General features: G+C 44.8%; 1 protein-coding gene across 1 annotated transcript in view; it reads left to right on the forward strand.

Moving 5' to 3' along the window:
- The window catches only part of ZFC3H1 (zinc finger C3H1-type containing), a 75,045-nt gene that overhangs the window by 34,182 nt on the left and 14,232 nt on the right, over window positions 1-26,631 (forward strand). The window contains 11 exon segments of the mRNA XM_040343991.1: window positions 246-377; window positions 474-595; window positions 1,856-1,957; window positions 2,665-2,778; window positions 4,408-4,597; window positions 7,982-8,168; window positions 8,608-8,799; window positions 20,098-20,335; window positions 24,726-24,831; window positions 24,910-25,108; window positions 25,539-25,633. Of these exon segments, the coding sequence (XP_040199925.1) occupies window positions 246-377; window positions 474-595; window positions 1,856-1,957; window positions 2,665-2,778; window positions 4,408-4,597; window positions 7,982-8,168; window positions 8,608-8,799; window positions 20,098-20,335; window positions 24,726-24,831; window positions 24,910-25,108; window positions 25,539-25,633 (1,677 nt within the window).

The raw sequence follows: 26,631 nt of genomic DNA on the forward strand, positions 1-26,631 counted from the left end.
CGCCCACAAGTTGACCTCCAATGAGAAGCGCTCTTTCAAGGGGGTTATCTGAAGTGGGGAGGAGCCGAGAGAGCCACAGAGGGACCCCAGAAAGCGGTGTTCGGGGGCCACAGTGTGCAAAACGAGCTGCACAGTGGAGGCAAGTATGAAATGTTGTTTAAAAAAAAAATGGTAACCTATAGTATCACTTTAAGAGTCTGATGTCAAATTATTTGTATTAATTATGAATCCACAATCTTTTGCAGATTCAGTCCATATTTTCGCACGAAAGAGAAGCTGCTTCTGAGCTCTGTATCTTACAGCAACATGATCGAGCCCAAGACTTTTTTCTGTCACTTTGACCTTACAGGCACATGCAATGATGATGACTGTCAGTGGTAAGTTGGAATACCTACCAAGGTTTCCCTGTTCAGCAGCAAATGAGCAAATACTGAACGTAATACTTTTTTGCATTTTTTTTTTTTTTTTTCTAGGCAACACATGCGTGATTGCACGCTTAGTCGTAAACAGCTATTTCAAGATATTTTGTCTTATGACTTGGACTTGATTGGATGCTCTGAGAAAAGTACTGATGAGGAAATCGTAGCTGCAACTGGTAATATTTGCATTTGTGTATTCAATTCAAGTTTGTAGCCAAATGATAGATGCAATTTTACGCAAATGTTTCCCATACACCATTACCCTGATTTTATGACTAATAGTTTAATATGCAGAACTCTGGTGCAGGCCCCATAATGTGATGGTTTCTATATAGAGCAGTGTTTTCTTCACGAATATCAAAGCGCTTGCACCTTACATAGATAATGGCTTTCCACATGTCAGCATGTAGATCAACAGGCCATTCTCTCTGGAAACTGGAAGAACATGGCAAAGAGGACTCTAGCTGTACCTTGAATTGCTTTGGAAACGGACATGCTCTCCAGCCAGGGCATTGAAGAGGATCTAAGCTGTGGAATCTGTGTGCAAAAAGCTAGTCACGGCATTTGTCTATAGCTCGTCATGTCCCCATAATGTGCATTTTGCTCTAACCTGTCCGTTGCTGGTTATTTTTCTAAGAGTCAGGATAAAAATAAACTATGCACTTCTGAAACTTCTGTATAGGGAACATTTCCTCTTGCCCCTGTCATGCATAATGGTATATATGTGTTTTTTTTTTCTGTATAAAATGCACGAGCATGCTGATTTTGTTAGGCTTTGGATGTATGTAGACAACCAATCAGCCACACCAACTCACACCTATCTGTTGAGGTAATTCTCAGCCTAGTTTTGCAAGATGGCAGGGTCTGCCTGTAAGTGATCCTTAGTCTGTGAGCTCTGTGTGGGGGTGCTTTCCATATTGTTTGTTGGCACTGTGCAGTGCTTTCCTGTTCCAAAACTGCTGGCATTCTTTGAACTTGCTCTGAAGACTCCTAGGGACTGGGCTAGTAGTCGAAGTACAAACATCCCTCGTCGGCCAGTAGCGATCACTAGTTTTTATTAGAGGCTGGGCTCTTAAAGGGAACGTATATATATGTCCATGTTCCCAGCCGTGCCATTCTGCCGACATATATAGTCGTGCGGCAGTCCTTAAGAGGTTAAAGATGAAACATTATATTCCCCCATTGTCTTGTGTCTTTTGTAAAATATCATTTTTGTTAAACACAATTCGTAGTTGCTCTTTTCCCCAATCCCAGCCATCCCCAAATTTAGGTCAAAATAAGCCTAAATATTACATTTTGGACTAAGAACTGGCTGTATATGCCCCACAGCAACCAGTTAGAACTACATTTTGCATTCTCCAACTATCTTTTCTCAGGCAAGTTGTAATCTGATGTCCTGATGTCAGTCTGACATTTTATTTCCAACTTCTTTCCAGAAAAATACGTCGACCGGCTTTTTGGTGTTAACCGGGATAGCATGTCGATGGATCTGATGTCGGTTCTTCTTGTGAGTCATGTCAATGAGAGCCGAAATCACGGTAAGTTGTGTGCTTATTGTTTTATTTTTATTTTTTTACTTTTTAACTTCAGTAGGGATTGTTTGTAAATTCTAACTTTTGTTTTGGGGAAAGGGTTTCCTGTTCTGCAATTTAACTATTCCATCTCATTGTAAGTGTTGTAAAGTAGAGCTGTCAGCTACTTGGAACTGATTGTCCTTGCAGAAAACAAAAACCTGACCTACTCAGTAGCCAGTTTTAAACGATTTAAAAAAATCTCTCCCTCACTGGCCAGATCAGAAAGGTGTTAGTCTGTTTTTATTCTTTTGCTTGATTTCCCAGGAGGAGTAACTTCCATAACAGCGTTCCACTTACGCTTTGTGGTGATGGGAGCAAAATACAGTATGACATGGCCCTTTAAAGAGGGTTGTAAAAGATTTTTTTTTTTCGCCTAAATGGCTTCCTTTACCTTGGTGCAGTCCTCCTTCACTTTACCTCATCCTTCGATTTTTGCTTTTAAATGTCCTTATTTCTTCTGAGAAATCCTCACTTCCTGTTCTTCTGTCTGTAACTAACTACACCCTTTTTACCAGGTAATCGACATTCTTTGTAACTGTTAAGAACACAAATGTTTTATATCTGTTCATCCTGTGGAGATAAATTTGTATTATGTTCCATTTGATTCATTGATTTTAATTGAAGTTTAGTGCAATTGTGATTTAATATTTCTATAATCTTATTTTTCACAGTCCCTCCACACACTACATATAAAGATAAGAGAAAATGGAAGCCCATGTACTGGAAAAAACCTGTTTCAGATAGTAGCAGCAGTGATGAAGAGACTACAAAAGTGGTTAGCTGTGGTAAGATTGATATATTTGCCAAGTTAGGTTAAAAAAGACAGTTCGTTGAGTTCAATCAATAGAAAAGTAAATACATGGATCAAAAACCTGCATATCCTCAAATCCCACAGTTGATCCAGAGCAAAGGTTAAAGTGTTTGCTAACCCCCTCCCCCCAAAAAAAACATAATGCAGATTACACAGCACAGTGATGTTATCTGCCCCCCTCTAAACTGCAAAAAAAAAAGTCTTCCACTTCCTTTCTATAATGACCACGATAACCAAGGCTGCTCAGCCCTCACCACTGTGATCAGAGTACTTCTCTCCATCATACATAGCCGTCCTATCTGCTCTCCTCTCTCCCCCTTCACCCTCCTTCCTGCCTGTCGGCTCCTTCTGTCTCCGCCCCTTGCCCCCCTGCCACTACTATTAAAAATGAATAAGCTACAACTGTCACCGCCAGCCCCTCTATTAGAGGCTGGCATGCCACACTATGTAAATCCTTTGAAAAAACAAGCAGTGTAGCTATTTCGAGCTGTCTTCAGGCCGATTACATGACTCGTGGGCGCTTTACAGCTCCGATGCATTGCTTCTGTGGAAGATCACGTGATCTCCCAGGTGACGTCAGAGGCAGATCACGACTTCTCCCGCAGAAGCAATGTCTCGGAGCTGTAAAGAGGCAGCGAGTCATGTGACCGGCCTGAAGATCGCTCTAAAGAGGTCTTTATAACCCTAGTTTTTACAAAGGACCAAGTCCTGTAGGTGGCGGCTATGGACGCTGAATACAGGACTCGGGAGTGCGCCCGCAAGGTAACCCCCTTGGAAGAGCGTTTCCCAGGGGAGGTTACCAGAAGCGGGAAGGAGCCGTGACAGCCGCTGAGGGACCCCCAGAAGACAAGAATCGGGGCCACTGTGCAAAACGAGCTGCACATTGAAGGCAAGTATGACCAGTTATTAAATTCTATATATATACTGTATTTATTGGCGTCTAACACTCACTTTTTTACCCTGAAAAAAGAGGGTAAACTGTGGCTGCGTGTTATACACAGGGGGCACAACCCCTTTATTGGTGAGAGATATTGTAAGCTTCGGGCAAAAAACAATCCGGATTTATGTGCGTATATGGAGTGATTTCCTGGAATAATTAACACTTTTAATGTGGTTAACTGGACTTGAGATTTTCAACGTAAACATTTCATGTATTCAAGTGCATATAAAGCCAAAAACAATGGGGTGATTTTCTAGAGCTAATCAATGGGGAGTCCTCTCAAGGTTGTCTCCAGGACAAAAAGTGAGACATTCTTCCCTACAAACAAAACCTTAGCCGTTTTGCCATCTACGCAGAACAAAGAAAAAACAATCAGTTTGAGAGCTAGTGTTTCGAAAAACCAGTGACTGGTTGATTTGCTGTTGAAAGTGCAATTTACATTTTATGTACTTGGATCACTAGCTTTCCCCTTACTACTCTATTATCCCATTTTCTTTAATAATAAACATTGCATTCTTTACCTGGACACTCAAAGATGACCATAAAGAAAGCTTTGGTACATATCATTGACATGCTTGTGCTAGCTTTGCTTCTCTATCAATATTTTTTGGCGGTCAACAGTACCAGATCTGATATTCCTCATCCCATTTTTTTCATCTACAGTTCCAGCAAGTTCCCTAGAGCTCAAAACAAAGGTTCCTATTCATGATGGTGTTGTCACTACAGATGATGTCAGGTATTTCACAAATGAGACTGATGACATTTCTAACCTGGAGGCAAGCGTGCTTGATAACCCTCAAGGTGTTCAGCTGTGGATCAAGTTGACATACAGGTGCTTAAATCAAAATGAAGGGTAGGTGCTCTTGTTTTTTTTTTTTTCAGTGAATTTTGCATTTTATTCTAGCAATAATAAATGTGAGATTTATTTCAGCTGCTAAATTGCATTTTTCCCTCCTACGGTTAGCTTCTATTCATGGACAACCACAATTGGCTTATTGTTTTAGAGCACTTGACGATAACTAACTATTGTATGTCTGTTTTTGCATTTTGGGCACTTAATATCAAAATGTGACAGTTAAATATTTTAAAACAAAGTAGAAATGGGTCATGTATTTGCTCTGCCTTTTGTACACATTTTATCTAAAACAATTGCTGATTGTTTACAGCACTGGCTTAAAGTGTAGGTAACAAGAAAAGTTATGCCTTCCCCCACCCACCAGGATAAAAAAAGCTCCAAAGCAATGCTGACCCATTTTACAATACATCAGCCTGTACTGGGCAGTTTTTCCTAGCCATGTGCAGCCTTGTATCTCTGTTGTATTGACAGGCACTGCAATGTAGAGTAACTGTAAATTATTTTTATTATAAAAGATTTTGTAGATGCAGACAGTGGACAACCCTAAGCAAGTGTAGACACATTCTGAAGTCTCCGCTGCTGTTCAATAGACCTGAATGATAGGGAATCTGGGTAGCCACACTGCTGAAAGGCTTACAGGGGGACTCTTTTTTTTTTCTCTCCTCATCTTCTCTCCTAGTATAAATAAGCCAGATTGGTCAGACTAGGCGTTGCACATGTTGCTTCCACACTCCAGCACGTTTTGCAAACTAGGTATCCTGGATGCATCCTGTATTAAATGTTTCTTTGCAAGTAACCTGATTTTAAAGTGTTACTAAACCCACAACCGTAAAATCAGTCTGTATATGCCGTAAAGCATGCTTGTTATACTCTGTGGAACCTAAGGGGTTAACCCTGCACATTGTGTTAAAGATGGGTTTGATCCTGTCTCCTCTGATCCTCCCCTTCCACAGTCCCCAATCCCATCTGCTGATTGCACAGAGCCTCTGAGGCACTCTGCATATGCTCAGTTTGTGTTTGTGTGTGTGTGTTTTTTGGTGCATGTAATCGGCACAAAGCCAATGGGCACTGTCCAGACAGAGGGCCAGGGGTCATGCAGCGTCCTAGGGTTTAGTAACACTTTTTTAAATAGTTCTGAAAATAATAAACTGCAGATGCCTTATGGTGCCTGCAAGTAGTTTTCTTGATCTCTCCATCTATGTCTCTGTGAAGCACACTTGGGTGCTAGGTCCAGGCTGTACATTTGGCCCCAACTTTTTTTTTCTTCCAAAATCCCTCGGGTGCAAAGCCCAATCAATGCCATATTAAGCTGATGTTCATGGTCCGTTTTAAATGGCTCGTTAGGACTAAGTCTAAGACTAAGTGGCCGAGTCTAAGAGCGTAACGTACCCCAGCCTCGGAGGAAGATTTGTATTCTTTTACAGACTACAAAACTCTTTGTGAATAGCGGAGTGCATCTCAACCGGGTGTGTTTTGGGTGTAAGGCAGGAAGTCTCCCATTAAAAATGTGCTGCAGCATTTAATTATAAGTGTACTTGGTCCCCCCCCTCCTGAAAAGTCCCATAGTCTGCCGTTGGAGTCCACCTAATGCAGCTTCCTGTGATTGTACTGCAACGTTGATACACAATTTAGGAATTGGGATGGATGTTTGCATTATAGTGGGATGAAAAAAGTAAGCAGGAGGTCTGGTTATCGGTTTTAAGGACCGCCTAACGCCGATATACGTCGGTAGAATGGCACGGCTGGGCACAGGCACGTACAGGTACGTTGCCTTTAAGAGCCCAGCCGTGGGCTCTTAAAAAATGCCATAGAACTATCCCCTGTTTTGTAAACACTATAAATTTTGCGCAAACCAATCGATAAACGCTTATTGCAATTTTTTTTTTTTTTTTTACCAAAAATAGGTAGAATACGTATCGGCCTAAACTGAGAACATTTTTTTTTTTTATCTTATTTTTTTTTTTAAATTGTAGCTCTATATTTTGTTTATAGCACAACAAATTAAAAACTGCAGAGGTGATCAAATACCACCAAAAGAAAAGCTATAGTTGTGGGGAAAAAAAAGGACGCCAATTTTGTTTGGGAGCCACATCGCACGACCGCACAATTGTCAGTTAAAGCGACGCAGTGCCGAATCGCAAAAACTGGCCAGGTCCTTTACCTGCATAATGGTCCGGGTCTTAAGTGGTTAATTCACAAGCCTTTAACTTGTCAGACAGCACCTGATAATATGTAGTCCTGTCTACTGCTTTCTGGGTGGGCAATACTGCCTCTGTTGCTGAAACCCTCCGCTGTGAGCTGCTGTGCCTGGGAGGGGGGCACGTGAGAGATGCAGGTAGATTTGGTTCAGTCGGGAGAGGATAATGAAGTTTTTGGTTTATTTTAATGTCTGTGCAGCACATAGTAACTGGATTTGGTGCTTGTTTAGCCTGTCATACAGGAGGAGACTTTAGTTGTGCTTATGTAATATGCCCCCAAATTACCAGGCCTCTTTGGTGACCGTACCGCTTTTAAAAAAACCACCCACGTGCCGAAAACACTCCCCGGATCATTGGTGGTCAGCAGCATCTTGGCACTTTAACACTTTCTGCCAAAGCACAAACTTTACTCCACAATCGGTGGTGGTCAGTGTCAGTTTGACACCCGTCGCCTTTTAAAAATAAATAAAATAAATCCTGCAATCATTTTGTCAGTGCCATATTTAAGTTTCCCCTTCCTGCTGCTTTAACAGAGGAAGGATGGCTGTTTCTGTGGTGAATAGTCTACACTGCAGTGTTTACACTTTTTTTGATGACTGATTTGGTTCACAACAATCACAGTAAAGAATTGCATGTGTGTGATCTGAGCTGACCAATGACTGCTCAGATTGTAGCCATTCACTGGCTTTCTGGCAGCCCTAGTCTGTGTGTGTGTGTCTGTCTGTGTGTGTTTTTTTTTTTTTTGGTTTTCAACAAAGTACACCTAAGAAGGTAGAGATGGAAGACTAGGTCCACATCACATTGATGTATCTGAAGCAAAGCATTTCAAGCAACACCGGAAGTTAGGAATATATTAGGATATATTATGTACTGAGAATAACACAACCGCCTGGTGCAGGATGGCCTACCTTCTGTGCATCGTTTATAGTTAATTCTTTCTGATACCTGGCATAGAATAGAGTAAAGATTATTGCATCAAGGAAGGTAAAAACTTTTCACAAAGAAACCTTTCTGCCCGCTTTTTTTTCTTCTTCTTCAGTTTCATACCATAGCTTCATATTTGACTTTGTGGCTTCAGAGTATGACTTTTTTTTTTCGTAAATTGCGAACACTATCACATGATTTTGATATTTTACTCGTTTTCATCATTTTCGTTTTGGTAATTTTTTTTTTTTTTTGGCAGGACTTCCTCTGAACGTTTGGATTCTTCTTTGAATGTATTGTCCCGAGCATTAGAACATAACAAAAACAATCAAGAAATCTGGATCCACTACCTTAAATTATTTTCTAAAAGGGGGACCGCAGAAGAAATTCGGGAGATGTGTGAGACTGCTGTGGAATATGCCCCTTCCTTTCAGATTTGGTGGAGTGTAAGTTTTCCTGATCTGTCAGTTTTGTTGAAAAATCTGAGGCTATGGTAAATAGTATTGCGAAACTACACTCTGCCGTTTTTGAAAAAGTATAAATGATTGGGGTCTTTGTAAGAAATGTAATCTGACATTTAAGTCTTTTATTTTTATTTTTTCCAGTATGAAAGTTTGAATTCTTAAATGACACTAGTTGGGATGGAGGGTGGGGTTGTGTGTTTGATGCTAACAAACAGGTCAAGCAACTGTTTATCTGGCACTGTAATATACAGCATATTGCTTTTCTTTTATTTATTTATTTTTTATTTATTTTTTTACTTGGGGTCTTGACACTTTTTCGGTATTAAATTTGTACACATAGAAAAAAAAAATGTGTCTTAGAAAGCCTGTCTATAATCGGTGTATACTAATAGTTCTTTCTCATCTAATTTTTCCCCTCCAGTTTCTGACTTTAGAGCATTCCTTTGATGGGAAAGATCAAGTGTGCAGCCGTGCAATACAGTACCTTATGCAGAAAATACAGGAAGATCAGAAATCTGAACTGCTTTCATTGCAGTGTTTGGAAGTTCTGATGTACCGTGCACATCTAAACCTGTTCACAGGAAGAATGCAAAACGCTCATGCTATTTTACAGGTACTACACATGATTCTTTCTGGAGGTCATCCTTTTGTAGTCTAGGTGCAGTTGTAGAGTGATTCCCCCTTATGAGTGCAAGAATTCTTAAGAAGCCTCTAAACGTGTGTAAAACAAGTGTGGCTAAGCCTGTTTTTTTAAAATGCAATTTCTTTAATTATTTAGTACATTGAATGTTTTACTTTTTGTTGCTCTCGACTCGAACACCAAAAGGAGAAAAAGCTACAAGAATTTACAAGATGAGTTAAAGCTAAACCCCAGCCATAGTCCTTATTTCATGCTTGCATTGGTCGATCTCGAACCAATGTAAGTATGAATATTACATACCTGAGGGGCCTTTGGGGAAGTTGACAATCGCTGTAGTATGTGTTACTACAGTGATCGCAGCAATTTTCTGCATCCTATGCTGAGCAGTTTCTCTTTTGCGCATTGACTACAGGGGGTAGTTTGCTCAACATGGATACATAAATTGTTTTATGAATGCAGCAAAGGCATTGTATGAGGTGGAGCAACAGAAAGTGATGTCACAATCTTCATCTCAGCCAATCGGAGAACATCTTGTGTTCAATGAAAAAATAAAATACAAAGTATTCTGTGAATGGCAGCAGTTATGAGAAAGCTACTCACTGTGACCATTGTGCAGAGGGGAAGCTGCTTGGTACAGAACCCAGAAGATTGCTGCTATTACTGTAGTAGTGCCAACTACTGCAGTGATTGTCAGCTACCCAGTGGTTCCTCCTGGTATCAAATATGTGCATACTTGCATTGGTCCAAGCTGTTCCAATGTAAGTATGCCGTGAAGATCAAACCTGGAGTTCAGCTTTAAAAGTGTTCTAAGTAGACTTAATCGTTATGTTTTCAGTATGTCATTGGTCAACCCCTCAAAGTAGGTTTGGAATAACCGGTATGCTTGTTCTATAGCACCAATGTCAGAGTTGTGTTTTTGTCTGCATACTGTACTTTGCAGGTTATTTTGTGGCCCTCGTTCAGCTTAAGGCTGCATTCACACCTTTGCGTCAGCGATATGCGGCGACATTAAATAGGCGTTTTGTCCCCCGATTTGCGGCGACAAAACGCGTTGTTTTTCAGCCTTGTTTTTTGCTGGAGGGGTGATTTTACACTATCGGCTATGCCCGAACGCGAAGCCGCCCGGAAAAAAGGGTCTGGGACTTGTTTTGAGCTTCAGGCGTTTCGGCGTGGAGATGTGAACCATCTCCATAGCCGACAATGTAAAATCCCCCCTCCAGCGTATTGCCGGCTGCAATAGCGGCGGGCGTCTGGCTTGAAAACGCCTAGTTGTGAATGGAGCCTAAGGGTTTGAATGAGAATCCAAACTGTCATAAAACCAATGCCCTCTACATCCTGCAGGGAACTAAAGAACTGACTTCAGTTCATTTCCTTATTGGTTTATTAGTGCTCTGCTGCATTGCATTGGAAATGTTTGTTAATTTTCCTTCCCGCGGCCTGTGCTGCAGGGTGTAGTCATGACTCTAGGCCTTAAAAAGATGCATAGGAGAGCTGAACTGAGCTGATAATCCAATATTTTCTAACACCATGTCCCTTAACATTTTTGCATACATGTTCCTAAATTTGTCTATTGCCCTACAAGTCTGAGTGTAGCTTTTTATGGGATCTCAAACTGTTGACTAGTCAAATTCAGGTACTTGTGACAATTTTTTGTTTCTTTATAGTCCAAGGGACACCAGAATTCAGAAACCATTTCATGGTAGCTATACATAGAACTGACTGTAAAACCTGAACTACAGGTCATTAAAATTAAATTTTAATCACAGTATACTACCCAGAACGTCCTAGACCAGTGGCCCGCGGAATTTTCTGATGTGGCCCACGAACTCCTGCTCTGGGATGGAATAGAATACTGTTATTAAAGGTCAGTTTATTACCAAAATCAGTATGGCATATCGGTTCTTCAGTGGTTACTGGGCTGCTTTCAAACTAATCTGCAGATGCAGTGCAGCGCACCTGCGGGTTACCTGCGCTGAGCCATAGACTTCTGTTATTACCTGTGAGCTTTCTGAAAGTGCACCAAACCTGTAGAATATAATAGTCTATTGCAAAGTGCAGAACAGCCAAAAGGTCCACTGCATTGCACCCGCGGTGTGGGTAAACCACAGCGCATCCGTGTGAACGCAGCCATGGGCCCCTTTCACACGGCCAGTCCGACCCAATTGGACCCTCCATTCACTTCCCAAGGAGTGGCAGATGTAAACCGTTTTGTGTCCTACCTCCAGTCCAATTCTGCCGTTTCTGTGTCTGCTCTGCATATGCAGAGTGGACATGGACCTGCCATCTGCCCCCTCCACTGATTGTGGCCTGCGACCAATTACAAAGTCGGTTAAGTGGCCCTCGCGCTTCAAAAGGTTGGGCACCCCTGTCCTAGACCATGGGTTATATGCTGCTCCTTACAGGTGGTTGAACATTGGCAACAATCTTTGCTGGGAATGCTCCCAGTGCACCCTTATGTAACCCCACCCACTCCAAGGGAGTTTTTTTTTCTTGGTGTCTTTTTAGGTGATGGATCTCTTCTTTTATGGAGAAGTTTTTTTTTTTTTTTTTTTTTAAACCATTTTATCTTCACTGCTTCTCATGACACTTCTATGAGGATCAAACTATTGCTTCTCACTAGCAGTTTTTGGATCTTTTACACTCTATGTATATCTTGGGAACTGTACCTGGACCCACATTGGCAGGGTCGGCTTGTAATATTTACTTCAGGCACTGGTTTGGTGCTTGACTTGGCACATGGTTTAACTAAGGCGAAAAAAGCTGTAGGGTGATACAAGTTGGTGGTCTTTGTCCATTCTTATAACCCCTAAAGCTTGAAGACCCCCTGGGGAGTGTGCCCACCATGATGGATGAATATTGGTCACATTTGTAACCTGCAGCATGGATAAGGTAACATGGGGTTTCCCTGTATTTGTGACCGGGTTTTGTTTTTTACATGTGGGGTGTTATGCACCCTCATTACCCGTGGGTTCACTCATTCATTTTAAGGGGGTACATAATGGAGGCATCCCACAATTAAGTTCTTGTGACCTTTCAGCCTCATGGTAGCCTCCTTTTGAGGCTGTGCCATGTGCCCAATTTCTTTCAAGACCTCTCAAACACATCTTAACTTGGAACAAGCATGCTCCTTCTCTTGGCCTACCCATGCTTCTGTCCAGCCAAGCAAGGAGTTCTCTAACAAGGTAAATCTCCAACCCAGCTTTAACTATTGGCAAAGTCCTTCATTCCTATCACTGGAAAGTAATAACAAATACCAGTCTTTTTTGAGCTGTGATTGGGGAGATTGGACAATACCACTGCTGTGGCTTACATCAACCTCCAAAGAGGCACCAGGAGTCTTGCTGCCTTGAAGAAAGCAAACCCAATAATCTCATGGATGGAAATTCCCTGTCCAGTGATCTCTGCAGTCCACTTTCAGATGCCACTGCCTGAAGAATGGGCCCATCACCCAAACTTGAGATGTTAGAAAGAAATGGGGGGGGACTCAGGATGATGACTACCTTGCCTTGATAATTCCCTGGTCTCAGTTTAGGCTACCTGTGTATTCTGCCTCGCTTGCTAAAAAAACAATAGATCAAGAGGTAAATGGTGATTCTCATCACACAGAATTGATCCAGAAGACCCTGTTACAGATATACAGACTTCTAACAGACAACCCGTGGTCTCTTCCAAACAGGCCAGATCTTCTGTCTCAGGACTTTTTTGTCCCATCTTGCTGCTCAGCTGCTGGCTTTTAACAGCATAGCTGTTGAAGCCCAGATCTTAAGATAAGGGGGGTCTGTTATTCCTACCTGACTAAAACAAGAAAAGCCAAGGGCTACTATCGTACCCAAAAATACTTTCGCCTGATGTCAACATAGGTTGTCTTCCGGCCTTCCTACGACCAGAAACTGGCCTTAACAAATCCGAGAGGACATTTTTCTGCCTTGTCCATTTGTATTTAAAGATGTCAGACTTCACTCACCATTGCAAAAAGGTGTACCTCATATTAAATCGCCCTTGCATCTGTGCTTCCTTGGGATCTCAATTTGGTTCTCCCTGTCTTGCAACACTACCCTTAGGGATATTCCTTTTTAGATAACCAAAATGGGCTACTTGGCAAAAGAGGTAATCTTATTTGTCAGACATTTCTGAGTTGCCAGCTATCTCTCTTGTAAGGAGCCGTTCCTCATTCTTCACAAAAGACAGGGTAGACTTATGCTCAAGATTATCCTTTCATTCATAGGTGGTATCGGTATTCTACCTAAATGAGGGCACAGTTCTACCATCCTTTTCATTGCCTGGACATGGCCAGAACCGTTAGTCTACCTTAATGCTACAGGTTCGATTGGACAGATTCTGTATTTCTCTTTCGTTCATAGACGGACACAGCATCCTTTGACCTTCGGGTTATGTTCTTCCTACCAGGAGATTTTAGGCAGAATTTCCACAGCACTCAAGGTGTTAAAACTTTCCCTCATGCCGCTCCTCCCAGGGGGCGTGGCTCCCCCAGGCATAACCCACACCCTGCTCCAGCAGCTTCAGTTTGTTTCTGCCTAACCGTCAGGAGAGTCAGGCTCTCTCTGGAGTCCTGGACTCTGGAGTTTTTTCTTGCAAATTTTTTTGCATTTTGCGAGTTTTTTCCTCGTTTTTTTATTCTATTTTTATTTTTGAATCCTGCGATTCTTCTATCAACAGCCGACTGGGTGACAGGCTGGGTCCTCGACCCTTGTAGTCCCCCCAGGTTCGGCCTTCGAGCGTGTGCCGGCCCTCAGCTCCGCTTTGGGACGTCCACGACAGGCCCCATTGCTCCAGGGGCGGCCGGGGAACTTCGGTTCTAGGGCACACATATGACCGGTCTCTATGGCCTTGTCACAGTGTGTCTGGCTGACAGCCATGCCGTTCGCGGACGTTGGTTCTGTCTGGGATACCTCCAGCCGGGTAGTCGCAGGACAGGTAAGTAGTGGCCCCTTACTCAGGTAAGTGGTCTGGCTGGAATGTTTTCCCTTGGGAGGTCGACTGAGGGTTTTCCCCTGCTTTCCTCTCTCCCTTATTCCTCTCCCTCCTTCCCCCTTTGGGTGACGGCTGTGCAGGGGGTTTTTTCCCTGGGGCTCATATTTTTTATATTTTATTTTATTTATTTATTTTTTTCACTCGGGTATGGCTGGGGCTGTTCTGTGTCACTGCAGGGGACTGTGGTGGACATTCTGGGCATTTTTGTGTGTGCTGTGTGCTGTTTTGGTGTACTGTCATTTTTGGGTACACTGTCTTTTTAAAACTGCGCAACGGCGGCCATTTTGCCGGAGCCGCGCTTGTATTATTCGGCGGCCATTTTCTTGTGGCCGGCGCCGTTTTCAGCACTAGTTCGGCCTCTAGTGGCCGTTTCGGCGGGGAAAAAAGACCGCGAATCATCTGAGGGGACAGACGCAGCGCTGCAGCTTCTCCTCGGCACACACTTGTCCTTCACAGACCGCGCTGTACCAGGGGGGTGGTGAGTCTCAGGGGGCCCCAGACTGTGCTCTAGCGGCCGGGAGGTGACCTGTGGGGGACTTTTTTCCTGCCATTGGCAGTGGGGGTGACACGGCAGCTGCAATATGGAGCCTGAATCAGGCCCCTCATTCCTCACAATGCCGGAATTAACCCTAAGCGCCCCTCCCCCTGCCACATCTGTTGAATCGGTGTCGGCTGTCCTGGAGTCTTTTCTCACCAGGTTTGAAGCTGCCAGTGCTCGGTTGGGGGGTAAAAAGCGCCCCCCCCCCAGAGGCTGTTTCTGGGGATATCTCTGACGCAGAATCTGATAACGCTGTTGCTGCTTCTGGTTCTGTCATGTCAGAGGATGCGGGCTTAACCCACATGGACAGCGAGGATGACTCTGCTGCGGAGTCTGCTGACAAGGAATTTGTTGGAGCTCTTATTACTGCGGTACGTGAGACTCTTCATTTAGAGGATGTGGCGGAGACACCAGCGGTGTCAGTCCCTTTTGGATTCCGCAAACCACCGCGTACCGCTAAGGTATTCCCCTGTGTTCCTTATTTGGACAATTTGTTGTATAAGGAATGGGATACACCGCAAAAGGCTTTTACTGTTCCTAAAAGCTTTGCTACCCGTTACCCCCTGGAGGAGGACTTTTTAAAAAAGTGGGTCACTCCTCCGTCGGTGGACCCTCCTGTGTCCAGACTGAGTAAGGCTACTACGTTGCCTGTGGAGGGGGCTCCTGCTTTCAAGGACCCCGCTGATAGGAGAGTGGAGGCCGTGGCCCGCTCCCTGTTCTCGGTGGTGGGTTCGGCGGTAAGGCCGGCTCTGGCCGGCGCCCTGGTTGCTCAGACGCTAACTGAAAGGGCGAAGCTCCTGCTGCAGGATCTGGAGGTCCAGGGTGCTTCCGAGTCCTCTAGGGACCTGGCTGAGCAGTTGATTCAGGGTCAGAAGTTTCTCTGTGAGGCGGCTATGGATTCGATTCCTTTGCTTTCCAGGGCTTCTGTCTACGCAGTGGTTCTGCGCCGCCTTATATGGCTGAAGTGCTGGTCGGCTGACCAGTCCTCAAAAAAGGCCTTGGTGGATTTGCCCTTTAAGGGCGGACGGCTCTTTGGGGCATCCCTGGATGACATCATTAAGGATGCCACTGGAGGTAAGAGCAACTTGCTCCCTCAGTCGGGGAAGGGTAAGGAACCTCGCCGCAAGCAAGGTCCTACTTTTACTACCCCTAAGCGGTTTTTTCGTGCGCCCAGCGCGGCTGGAAAAGGTCCGCAAGGGGCAAAAGCCCCTGCTGCCGGGCGTAAGCGCCCCTGGTTTAACAAACCAAACAAGCCTGCGGACAAGCCTGCTTCCGCATGAAGGTCTGCCCCCGCCCGGGTCTCGGGTGGGGGGACGGCTTCACGACTTTGCGGATCGGTGGAACTCTCTTCTGACCGACCGTTGGGTTTGCGAGGTGGTCGCCTCGGGGTACAAGATAGAGTTCCTCTCTTGTCCCCCAAACAGATTTTTTCCATCCAACCTCCAGCTTCCTCAGGATCGGCGGCTAGCCCTATCCGGGGCTGTCCAGGATCTTCTGGACAGAGGGGTGGTTGTGCCGGTTCCCTCGCTGGAACGGTTTCGGGGGTTCTACTCCAATCTGTTCGTGGTTCCCAAGAAGGGAGGGGTTCGCCCTGTCCTGGACCTAAAGGCCCTCAACTCCTTTGTCAAGGTGCAGCGATTCAGGATGGAGTCGGTCCGTTCTATCATAGCGGCCCTCCACCAGGGGGACTTCATGGCGTCCTTGGACATCATGGACGCATACCTGCATGTCCCCGTTTGCACAAGCCACCAAAGATATCTGCGTTTTGCGATCGGGGAGGACCACTATCAATTCGTGGCCCTCCCGTTCGGGCTGGCGTCGGCACCACGGGTGTTCACCAAGGTGCTCGCCCCGATCCTGGCCTTGCTAAGGCAGCGAGGGATCGCTATCGTGGGATACCTGGACGACCTTCTCCTGAGAGCTTCTTCAAGCTCAGAGTTAGAGGAGGACGTGTCCATCACGTGTCGGACTCTGCAGGAGTTCGGCTGGCTTCTGAATCTCAAAAAATCAGTGTTGGTTCCATCCCAGAGGCTGGAACACCTGGGGCTGGTTTTGGATTCGGGGGAGGCAAAAGTGTTCCTCCCATCGGAAAAACTGCGGACCCTGCAATCTGCAGTGAGACAGTTGTCGACCCAGAAGTGGTCGTCTCTTCGCTTCTGCATGCGGGTTCTGGGTCTGATGGTGGCCTCCTTCGAGGCGGTTCCGTATGCCCAATTCCACACCAGGGTACTACAGAAGGAGGTTCTGTCACGATGGGACAGGGTCCCATCTTCTCTGGATCGCCAGATTCGGTTGAGCCATCTGGCCAAGTCTTCCCTGGCATGGTGGCTGACGTCTCCGGTGCTTCGGTCCGGGAAGTCTTTTCTTCCGTGCCGCTGGACAGTGGTCACGACGGATGCCAGCCTCTTCGGCTGGGGGGGCGTCTGGGGCACCCAGTCAGCCCAGGGGCGCTGGACTCAGGAGGAGTCCCGCCTGCCGATCAATATCCTGGAGCTCCGAGCAATCAAGCTGTGCCTTGTCAGGTGGTCCCTGGAGCTGCAGGGCCGTCCTGTCAGGATCCAGTCCGACAACGCCACGGCCGTGGCGTACGTCAATCATCAGGGCGGCACAAGGAGCTCGGCCGCGGCGACGGAGGTCGCTCACATACTTCGGTGGGCCGAAAGGTCCGTTCCGGCCCTGTCAGCGGTATACATTCCGGGAGTTCTGAATTGGCAAGCCGACTTCCTAAGTCGCACGACTCTGGATCAAGGGGAGTGGTCTCTCCACCCGGAGGTTTTTCAGATCCTGTGCCAAAAATGGGGCACTCCAGACGTGGACCTTCTGGCGTCCCGTCTCAATCGGAAGGTACCACGGTTTGTGGCCAGGTCAAGGGACCCCTGGGCAGACGCGTCAGACGCGTTAGTGGCTCCCTGGGGTCAATATCACCTGATTTACGCCTTCCCTCCTCTAAGGCTCCTACCCCGCCTGCTGCGCAGGGTGGAAGCCGAAGGGATTCCAACGATCCTGATCGCCCCAGATTGGCCGCGTCGCTCTTGGTACGCGGACCTGGTACGTCTGGTGGCAGACGCCCCCTGGCGCCTGCCTCTGAGGGAAGATCTCCTGTCTCAGGGCCCGATCTTCCATCCTGCTTTACGGTCACTGGCTTTAACGGCGTGGCTGTTGAGAACCAGGTACTGAAGGACCGGGGCCTGTCGGGCCCGGTAATCTCTACCATGATGCGTGCACGGAAGTCCACTTCTCGAAAAATTTATCATCGTACATGGAAAGCATACATCTCTATGTGTGAGGAGATGAAGTGGCACCCCCGTACTTACGTGGTGTCCTGGATCCTGCTGTTCCTACAGCGGGGAGTGGACCAGGCTCTTGCCTTGAGCACGATCAAGAGTCAGATTTCTGCTCTGGCTGTTTATTTTCAGCGTCCCGTGGCAGCGCACTCTTTGGTTCGCACGTTTGTGCAGGGGGTCCGGCATGTGGCCCCCCCCGTGCGCCCTCCGCTACCTTCTTGGGACTTGAACTTGGTCCTCTCGGCGCTTCAGCGTGCCCCCTTTGAGGACATTCGGGAGATCCCCTTGCTGACTTTGTCGCAGAAGGTGGTCTTTCTGGTAGCTATTACCTCTATCAGACGAGTGTCTGAACTGGCGGCCTTGTCTTGCAAGGCCCCCTACTTGGTCATCCATCAGGATAAGGCGGTGCTGCGCCCGCGACCTTCTTTTCTTCCGAAGGTCGTTTCGGCCTTTCACATTAACGAGGACATTGTTGTTCCATCATTATGTCCTCAGCCGAAGAACCCGAAGGAAGCCGTTTTACATTCTCTAGATGTGGTTCGGGCCCTTCGAGTTTACTTGTCGGCGACAGCTCCGTTCCGGAAGTCGGACTCGCTGTTCGTGTCTGTGTCCGGTCCCAGTAAGGGCCTGGCAGTCTCGTCGGCCACCATTTCCAGGTGGATCCGACAGGTTGTGCTTCAGGCCTACGCCCTGAAGGGGCGGGCGCCTCCCTTTCGGGTCACGGCGCATTCGACCAGGGCGATTGGAGCCTCCTGGGCTTTCCGACACCAAGCCTCTGTGTTACAGGTGTGTAAGGCTGCGACCTGGTCGTCGGTCCACACTTTCTCAAAGTTTTATAAGGTGGATGTGAGTGCATCTTCTGATGCCTCCTTCGGCCGCAGGGTGTTACAGGCGGCAGTTTAAGGTTGGAGTTCCTCCGTTGAGTAACTCCGGTTTTGTTTGGGGTGTAACCTGTTGTTTGCTGTGTTATTTTTCCCACCCCTCGTTTTTTGACACTGCTTGGGGACGTCCCGAAGGTCAAAGGATGCTGTGTCCGTCTATGAACGAAAGAGAAAAAAGGATTTTTGTACTCACCGTAAAATCCATTTCTCTGAGTTCATAGACGGACACAGCACCCACCCCTCCTTGGTTTGTACTGCTTGTTACGAACTGAAGCTGCTGGAGCAGGGTGTGGGTTATGCCTGGGGGAGCCACGCCCCCTGGGAGGAGCGGCATGAGGGAAAGTTTTAACACCTTGAGTGCTGTGGAAATTCTGCCTAAAATCTCCTGGTAGGAAGAACATAACCCGAAGGTCAAAGGATGCTGTGTCCGTCTATGAACTCAGAGAAATGGATTTTACGGTGAGTACAAAAATCCTTTTTTTCCTTTCCTCAAAACCTCTCAAGGGATACCATGCTTTCAAATCCACCATTGTGAGTCGGGCAAGAAATCTCGTCACTAGAGCTCATACTTTAGAGAACAAATCTTTTCCTGCGATTTTTAAGTGCCCATTCCACCAGATCAGTGGGCATTTTGGCACCAGGCCTTTACAGCCCAGCGGTGTAATGCTTCTACATAGTCCTCTGTTCTTTTTCAAAATTCTACCAGGTGGTTGTCCAATCTTCTGCAGATGCATCTCTTGGGCCACAATTTCTTGCAGCGTCACTCTGTAGTTGGGTCTTTTTGACTCTTGTTGGTGCCTAGTGGCACAGATTCTTCTTTTTTTTTTTTTTTTGTCTAGGTGTTTTCCATCTATTCATATCTTGGAGCACAGGCCACTCTCCCTAACCTAAGCATTCCTTGGTTACTCTGCATTGCTTGCAACAAAATAAAGTGGGGAAGGATTTTGGCAGTGGTGGTCAACTTAAAATGCACATAAAATTCAGTGAATGCTCAGTGTCAGAAAAGGCAACCACGCACCAGTTTTTATAGTCAGACTATAGGCATGTTAAAAGACGTTCAGCCTGTGGACTTGATGCAAGGGATGTTCTGAGACTGCAGACATAATACAGGAAATGGTCAGATTACAGACCGGGTGCAGGAGGATGAGGACGTGCTTCAGGAGCCTTTTACTGCTAGAATCGCTACTACAACTGGGTAAAAGGGAAAAACAAATGGTCTTCAGGGGCACCGAGGTCCAAATGAAAAGTGCCTCATGCCGCCCCGGGCAGCAGGTTGATGCTCAGAGATTTGTCTTCAAAAGCTTAGTCTGGGTCCAATCATCTTACAAGCTGATTAGAAGTCTATGAATTATTTGCCAGTGTCCTGTGTTGTACTTCAAGATGAAATTTACAGGAAGGTCTAAACTCCTTTTTATTGACCGGGAGCTTTTTATTGAACGGGAGTTCCACTCATAGTATGTATAGCGATCATGAAATCGATTTACTTTTTTTTTTTTTCTTCTTATGTCTTGTTCCCAAAGTTTTTCAAATATAACTTGATTTAATTATATATATTTTTTTTCAATATGCTTCACAGAATGCTTTAAAGTCTCCTTGTGAGAAGAGTATAGCAGATCACCTTACTCCCCAGGACCGCTGCTTAGCATGGCTTTCTTACATTCACCTCATGGAGTACAATACTCTACCTGCTAATTTCTATGACCCAACAATTGCAAACCCTTCCAGGATAGTTAACAAGGAGCCATTTATAATGCACTGGCTGAATTCCCAAAGTATAAAGACTGATCCTACCATGCTGCTTGCTCTATTTGAAGGTGTGTCAGAGTTGTATTTTTGCATGCTTGTTTTTTTTTCTGTCTTTTTAGCTGTAACATTTCTTGTACTGTACAACAAATGCATTGGGTAGAGGTTAAACAAGTGCAGGAAAGGGGAAGTTAAACATTTAAAAAAAAAAAAAACTTGGCTGTATGGCTGCAGCATCAGTCCCCTGTTGGCTCTAAGCCTGAGAACTCTGAGATCATGTGACTGCTGATTGTCCAGTTTTCAAGTCCACACCAAGCACAGAGCAGTGACGGAGCTCTGTGCTTTGCCCCTCCATCACTTACTAGAGCGTTGGGCTGTAAAAAGGGCGGGAGCAGCTGATTTAGGCTATCGGCGGCACAGTCGTGCATCTGAGTGGATCTCAATGTTTTGGGATACATCCAGATACTATAGCTGCTCTGTCACGTCACAGTAGTGCACGCACTTTTACACTCTTGTGACCCACATGCAAAGTATGTCCAAAGAAGAAGCTTTGGCCATACCACTTTAAAAAAAATAGTGTCATGTAAATTTTTTTGTATTCATTTTAATTAAACAATATGGTAGAAAACATCCATTTTAGTTGTATGACAATCCGTTATAACGGCAGAAAAAACACAGATATTATTGAATCAACAAAGTAGTATTCCTGGCAAGGCAAGTGTTAAGATCGGATAAATGGCTAGGTCCCTGTTTACCCCATTGGGAACAAACTGTAAACAAGTGCAAAGAAGCATAGTAAAACAGTAATAAGGGTAATTGGACAGAATTAAAGATGAATATCTAGGATCAATATGTATGCTAGCATTGTGTGTATATATGTATAAGTTCTCCGACAAGATAAACTAAAAGTTAATACTTCTGTAGTGGTATATGTTTTCAGTAGCAAAATTATTGAAGATGTTAATCAGAGTAGTTTTTGCCTAAATATAACTCCCTTTTGAAATTTTTAGTTCTTGGTCAGTGGCACACGCCAGTTTTCTAGCTTTCGTAAACATGGCCACTGCCTACATCCAAAATCTGGTGTATAAAGTCATACTTCATCTCCCATACACATTATTTCAGTTGTTGAATACAAAGTATGTGCTACTGACAATTAGAGGGAGAGAAAGGAAAATAAAGATCCCAAAGCAAAGTTGGGGTAAAGAATCTGTGTGCTTGTGTGCAAAACATTTTGTATAAATGCAAATCTACCAAAAATGGCTCCTGGTTGCTCGTATGGGTCTGTCTTGTATTACTTGCTTACTGTGCACATATACCCCCTTCCTGCCCTGGCGAAATTTCAGCTTCCGGCACTGTGTCGCTTTAACTGACAATTGCACGGTCGTGCGACGTGGCTCCCAAACAAAATTTTTTTTTTTTTTTCCCCCATAAAGTGCTTTCTTTTGGTGGTATTTGGTCGCCTGTGTGGTTTTTATTTTTTGTGCTATAAACATATAAAAAGCGTCAATTTTGAAAAAAAAAAAAAAAAAAACACTATGCTTTTTGCTTTAATAAACATCCCATTTAAAAAAAATAAAAAAAAATCGCAATAAGCGTATATACTATTAATGGCCGGCGATCTGCGTTTTTTTTTTTTTTTATTGGGACTGAGACAATATGGCGGACACATCGGACCAGGGCTGGACTGGGACAAAAATTTGGCCCTGGACTTCATCCAGACTGGTCCATTTAGACAGGTCTCTCCCATGGCGGCCGGACAACTCCTGCAAAGGCCACCCAAGCCCCCTCTCCACCTTCACTAGCCACTGTCCGTTCTTCTTTATTAGAGAACAAGGGCTGGTACTGGTACTCTTATAGTCAGTACCAGTGGGGAAGCTAGACATTATTTAACCCGGGGCAAAGAATCAGTTTGGTGCCCCCCCCCCCCTATGGAACAAGATTAGGCAGAAGTTAGAAACTCACAGCTCTCTGTTCCCTCCCCCATGCTCCTCTGTCTCCTCTGGTCCTCCCCCTGCTTTTTTGTTTTCCCCAGGTGAGTGCTGTGGGAAGAGAGAGGAGGTGAGTGCTGTGGGAAGGAAGAGACGGAGGAGCGGAGGGGGCGGTGGTCCGCTGTCACTGAAGCCGTCCCACTGAGCCATCGGCCCACCGGAAAACTCCCTGTAGTCCCAATGGCCAGTCCATCCCTGCATCGGACACTTTTGACACATTTTTGGGACCATTCACATTTATACAGTGAACAGTGCTATAAATATGCACTAATTACTGTATAAGGGAAGGGGTTAACACTAGGGGGTGATGAAGAGATTAAATGTGTAGCCTAGTGAGTGCTCTAACTGTAGGGGGAGGGGACTGACTGGGGGAGGTGACCAATCTGTGTCCCTATGTACAAGGGACACAGCATCGATCTCTCCCTGACAGGACGTGGAGCTCTGTGTTTACACACAGAGCTCCACGTCCCTGCTCAGTTACTGGGCAATCGCGGCCGCCGGGCACGCGCATCGTGTTCCCAGTAAAGCGGCAGGTGCGTGCGCCCCCTATCGGCTTTAAAAGATGAGGACGTCATGACGTCCTGTCAGAACAACTGAGCCATTATGCCGCTGTCAATTGACGGCGGCTGGTAGACAAGTGGTAAATGTGTATATGATTCTCAGTAACTGCACCTAAAATACTTTTTTTTTTTTTTCTTCTCTAAGTTGTGTTGTGCAGAAAACATGTATTTGGAAAACTGAGCGATGCCTTTGTCGTTCACTACATTTTGCATGTGCTACATTTGCTTTTTGGGGGGGGGGGGTGTTGTACTTGTAAATTGATGTCTACCAGATTGTTTAAGTGAATTAAATCAAGAATACAGTGAAAATAATACCCCCTGGAACAATATCCCTGAAGTATTGCAAAAAGATGTGTATATTACTTGTTTAATGTTAGTAGGGTACATATTACCTCAATATAAAGCAGTGTTCCCAACTCGCCCATTAAAGGGACACATTCAGTTTATGCTGCTGCCTGCAGGTTGACTGGGCACTCGAAAGAAAAAAAAATTCCCACCTTCTGCCAGCATACCTCACGTGTGGTTTTCCCCCCATATTCTAATGTATTGGGAGGATGGATGTATTTTCTTCAGGGGCTTTGAGTTTCAGCAGTAAAAAAATTGTAATGAGGATGGAATTTATAAAAAAAAGTATACATTTTATTGAAAGAAATGTAAATAATCATGTAGGGTAAAGAGCACCATCTAAAAAGACTCAGGACATGAGCTCCAAAAAACATCAATAAAACTGGTACATGTGTATAAAGGCAACCAATGTAAAATTATACAGTACTGTATACATTTACTATGGGCGCAAAATTCCCAACGCGTTTCGACCTTCGTAATAATAGTAGCGGTCTTCTTCAGGGAGAGACAATTTTTTGCGAACATAGATTCTATAAAAGAAACGCATGTATATCAATGAAGATTGTTACAAAGCAACCAGTAAGGGGAGGAACATACACACCCACGTACATGTGTCGCACATACGTGTGCATGATCCTCACATGTGCATATAGTCTTCATTGGTGATGGTTCTAGAATACATACCAAGGTAGGTGTCTGAAACCGGAACCCGCTGTTGGCCAGTGAACCAAGCCACCAGGAACAAACCCTCCTTGGGGTCCAGACGAGAGAGAGAGAGAGGAGGTTAGATGGAATAATGGGCCAAAGTACAGAGAAAAGTACAAAGGGTTTGCTCCTGGCGGCGGCGTGGTTCCCTGGCAGACCGCGGGTTCTGGTTTCCGACACCTACCTTGGTAGTTATGATATGAAGGATGGGGTACAATTCATTAGATCTATTAGTGCCTCTTGGACTTGGCTACATGTTCTCAGATTTACAAGGCTGCCACATGGTCTGCTGTTCACATGTTCTACAGGTTTTACAAGTGAGTGTTTTAGCTTAATCTAATGCTACCTTTGAGAGGTAGTCTTTCAGGCGACTCAACTGCAGACAGTCGCCAATTCTAGTTCTTCCCTTATTTGAACTGATTTTGGATGTCCCAACTGTACAGGACTTCATGTATTTTTCAATTGATGAGAATATAATTTTTTTTTTTTTTTTTTTACACATACTGTAAAATCCTTTTGTTGGCGTTCATTGAGGAGCACAGGTCCCACCTCTCTGCGTTTGAATATGCTCTTGGTGCTGCTTTACCACAAAGACATACTGGAAAAAGGAGTTCTAAGGTGACCTAGACATTTTTTTGTGTGTCTGTATCGAATCCTCCTATAGTCAACCGTATATTCCAACATTACAAGACTTCTGTTTCCCTCAATAGACTCCAAGAAAAGGATTTTTACGATAAGTACATTTTTTTTTCTGTGTGCTTGGCTAAAACTCAAACCAAAATCCAAATCCATCATGCCAAGACTAGCATGAAAATTGGAATATTTACACCACATATTCACGGATTTTGTTTTCTTCCCTTTAGCTGCTGTTTTTTCATGTTCTGATGAAAAATTAAATGCCAAGGAAAGAATAGACGTTTGCCTTCCACTTTATAAAAATATGATCCTCGTCAATCATATTCTAAATAGGTAAGAACTGTAAACACTATTGTGTAAAAAGTTGTTATTACACACTTGTTAACATTGTGGGCTTTTTTTTTCCCCTAGGCCTTCTGCAGCAGTGGACATGTGTAAACGGCTGCTCGATGATTGGAGTGATAATTGTGACATCCTAGAGGCTTTATGTTCTGTATATCTTAAAATTGAACAGCCAAATGATGGCATGGAAGTCTGGATGACTGCATTCAGAAATAGTCCTGAAAATACACAAATATTATATAATGTCTGCAGATTTTTAGTAGAACAGGTAAATTTGTACTACTTGGGTGTGTAGGTTTTTTGCATATTCCAGTTGCTTTTTGTCGGTTGAATAACCAATATTTTCTATAAGAAAGGTGTTGGTGTTAAGTTACTATTGATCTTTTCTATGTTGTGTGACTATTTCCCTGTGTAAGCAGTTTGCTCCAAATACAGTATAGCCTTAAAAGGATTGACTTTGACACGGTCATTTTATTTGTCATGGTCCACCTGTGTATTTTTACCTCACCATGTGTTGGTGCAAAGTACATTTACATACATTTAGGTTTACTTGGTTTTCTCCAGCTATGAAAATTTGAATTCTCTTTCCCTCCTCATGAGGCTCACTAATTTTTAGTGTCAGATTAATCAAGGCCAGAGAAAAGCGCGGTTGTTTGTTTTTCTGTTTTATGGTCCCAAGGAAATGTTTCATCTTGCAGGGATGGGTTGATAATATACCAGTGTTAATAGAAGAGTTCCTCAAGTCATTCTTTGAAACAGTCGATGATCAGTACAGTCCAGCAGATCTTCTGAGGTAAGTTATATTTTTTATATAATTGTAATTTATATATTCTAACTATTTACCGTATTTATCAATGTATACACTCTTCCCCCTGAAAATAGAGGGCAAACAGTGCCTGCAAGTTATACGCCGATCATTTTAAATTTTTACTAACTGGGGGGGCAGGGATCAAGCAGTCCCCCCCCCCCGGTGCCATACATTGGGGGGGTCAGGCCGGCCTCTCCTGGCACAGCTCTGCCAGCATAGTCTAAAGTTAGAAAAACATCACTGCCAGCCCCTTCTCATACATCGCTCCTCCTGTGTCGGTGTCATTGTAAAATGAAGCCTCTACCTCCATTAGCTCCGTTCTTTATGGCCGCTTTCATCTTCCCGCTCCTCCTCTGAGTGTTGCTTTAGATTGAAGGAGAGCGGTCCTGACCATCCATGAAACGTCAGAGGAGAGCAGTCATGTGACCGGGTAACTTGAAAGAGCGGCTCTAATGAGTTATTTAGAGGCTTTGATTTACAATGAGTTACACAGGAGGAGCGGGGTATGAAAAGGGTCTGGCAGTGTTTTTTTTTTTTTTTTTTTTTTTCATTTCTTAACTTTAGAGTATGCTGGCAATGCTTTCCCAGGAGACTGGGAGTGCAGGGGGGCTGTCCAATGAGTTGTCCCCCCCCCCCCCCCCAGAAACTTCCCTCTTAAAATTAGGATGCGTGTTATACACTGATAAATACAGTAGTTGTGGTTCTCCAAAGCCAGGTTTTATGAACGTTTTGTATGCAGTGATCTTTTCTTTAAGACTGAGTAACAGGAGTACTTGGCATTACGTGGTGGAAGGGTGCCCTGGCTTTGTGGTGAGTTTAGTAACGTACCATTCTGACATGGTTTGAGGCTGGGTTCACACGCATGTGGCCGCGGTGTTGGTGGTACCACTTGGAGCATACTGGGACTGTGACGTCATAAGAGGCCTATATAAATTGCCGCACACCCGGCATTACAACGAGAGGGAGCGTCGAGTCAACTTTGA

Source organism: Rana temporaria, chromosome 3 (assembly GCF_905171775.1).
Source record: "Rana temporaria chromosome 3, aRanTem1.1, whole genome shotgun sequence".
NCBI lineage: Eukaryota > Metazoa > Chordata > Amphibia > Anura > Ranidae > Rana > Rana temporaria.